The sequence below is a fragment of the Episyrphus balteatus genome, chromosome 2, assembly GCF_945859705.1.
Source record: "Episyrphus balteatus chromosome 2, idEpiBalt1.1, whole genome shotgun sequence".
In the NCBI taxonomy this organism is placed as follows: domain Eukaryota; kingdom Metazoa; phylum Arthropoda; class Insecta; order Diptera; family Syrphidae; genus Episyrphus; species Episyrphus balteatus.
In genome coordinates, this window is record NC_079135.1 from 80,790,457 (window position 1) to 80,792,293 (window position 1,837).

The following is a 1,837-nucleotide window of genomic DNA, read 5'->3' on the forward strand; positions in this document are numbered from 1 at the left end:
CTTGGCTGGGCACTACCGTGCCCCTTGATGTAAGTATTGAACAGAATAGAAATAATAAAGCAAAACTCTTCTCACTTCCTGCCTCTAGCCACTTACTATATAGTACGATACTTTTTTTTTGTTTAGTTGATGCGTAACCACTGTTGACTCACTTTACCTAAAGAGTGTCGATGAAAATTTCAGTTTCTTCATTCTTAGATTTTAAGTTTTTATCAGAGCGGTGCAATTAAATAATTTGTTTTTTTTTTTTTTTTTAATACAAAACAAAATTGAATTTATTGTATACTAAGTAAGCAATTGTTTTTGAATCGATTTTTTTCAAAAAATAAAAAACATCGATTGGTTTTGCACTTATTTTGTACATAAATGGTTATGGTTTTTCTTTTTTTAGTACTGATCTCCAACATTATGTTATAGTTACATATTTTTTATTGTTTGTATTTTATTTTTGTTAAACTCTAAAATCTAAGTGTCTTATATAAAGTTATAATAATTTGAATAAAATATTAATTTTTATTTGTTATTTTTTGTTCTATAAAAACCTGAGCTATAATTTGTTTTTCTTTTTTTTTTTAATATATTTTCTTTGCTCCTATCAGTTTTTTTTTATGTTTTTGGTATACAAATGTTATTTATGTAGTTTAACAGGTTTTGTTTTAAAAAAAGGTACATTTCTGTTGTTTTCTAATTTTTTTTGTTGAATGCAAAATCAAATTGAAGAAGTATTTTTAGTTTAAGTTTTATGTTTAAATCAATACTTAAATTGTTTAACTAAAGAAATATAATATTTTGGCGAATAAAAGACAAATACACAATAGATTCATTGTCTCGCCGAACGTTCAGTTTCCATCAAGCATTCACGGACCAAAATCCTGGCATGTACTATGCCACGCTTTAGCCGCTCAGTAGAGCTTCGAGAGCCTGTATAAGTTGGTCGAATATCTCGACCCATTTCTTCAATGACTGCCAACAGCTGTGCATACTTTGTCAGACCATGCAAATTGGTGAGATTCGATGGAATATTTGCAGCCGAAGTCATGGGAGTTGTAATATTGGCTGATGTTTGTGTTGTTATTATGGCTGGCGACACCGGTTTGGGTGGCGGTGGAATTTGTGGAACATGATGAATTGCTGATATCTGAATTTGTGGCGTTTGGTCGCGTTGTTCTCGCTGCTGTTGGTAATTGTAGAAGTTTTGTACTTGAGAACGGGGAATTGGTGTCACGGTTACGTCGCTCAATTTGGATTCGACTGCTTGTATATCCATAATATCCATGTCTATTAATCAATATTGTGTTAAATAATATAAATTTCTGAAATAATTATTGAATTATACTTACTGTCGTTTATTAATTTTAGATGATAAATACAATGGAAATGGGTTTATTTACGAAAACAATAAACAAAGCTCAACTTATCAAGCAAAAAGGAGAGAAAGTATACGCAATAAAATTGAATGACAGAAAATGGATTGACATTTGTGAAAATTAACAAGAGAGCTAGATGGGATATAAAAGAAATGCTTGTTAAATGGCTGTGTTCAGCGGAAAATATAAGTAAATATATGAAACAAAATAAAATTCGAGAAAAATTTTATTATAAAAATAGCTTTTCTGAAAACACTGAAAACTATATGCCTAAAAAGTACAAAAGTGAAAATTTTCAAACTCATTTTAAGCCTTAACTATCGTCGCCTCAATAAAATATTGTCGTATGTGCAAAATTGAGGTTTCGAGATTTGAATGCAGTTTTGCTAATTGATTTTTTCTCCTTCGTTCTGTGAAATCCGTTTTTCGATATCTGTATCCGTTTCCGAGATAATCGCTATGCATTTTGT

At 30.1% G+C, this 1,837-nt stretch overlaps 1 protein-coding gene across 2 annotated transcripts; it reads right to left on the reverse strand.

Annotated features, from left to right (window-relative positions):
- Positions 1-327: 327 nt before the first annotated feature.
- On the reverse strand, positions 328-1,474 carry LOC129910456 (cyclin-dependent kinase 2-associated protein 2). Of its 2 annotated transcripts, none has more exons than XM_055987859.1 (2): positions 1,371-1,473; positions 328-1,313 (listed from the first exon to the last, which is right to left on the reverse strand). In XM_055987859.1, the coding sequence occupies exon 2, from the start codon at positions 1,274-1,276 to the stop codon at positions 821-823; it is 456 nt and encodes a 151-aa protein (XP_055843834.1). In that variant the 5' UTR covers positions 1,277-1,313; positions 1,371-1,473; the 3' UTR covers positions 328-820. The 2 variants fall into 2 exon arrangements, with proteins under 2 accessions (XP_055843834.1, XP_055843833.1); XM_055987858.1 differs by having other exon boundaries at positions 333-1,278; positions 1,341-1,474.
- Positions 1,475-1,837: the final 363 nt, after the last annotated feature.

Bases quoted from the DNA above. Each gene is read 5' to 3' on its own strand.
- LOC129910456 (XM_055987859.1), bottom strand. From the start codon at position 1,276: ATGGATATTATGGATATACAAGCAGTCGAATCCAAATTGAGCGACGTA.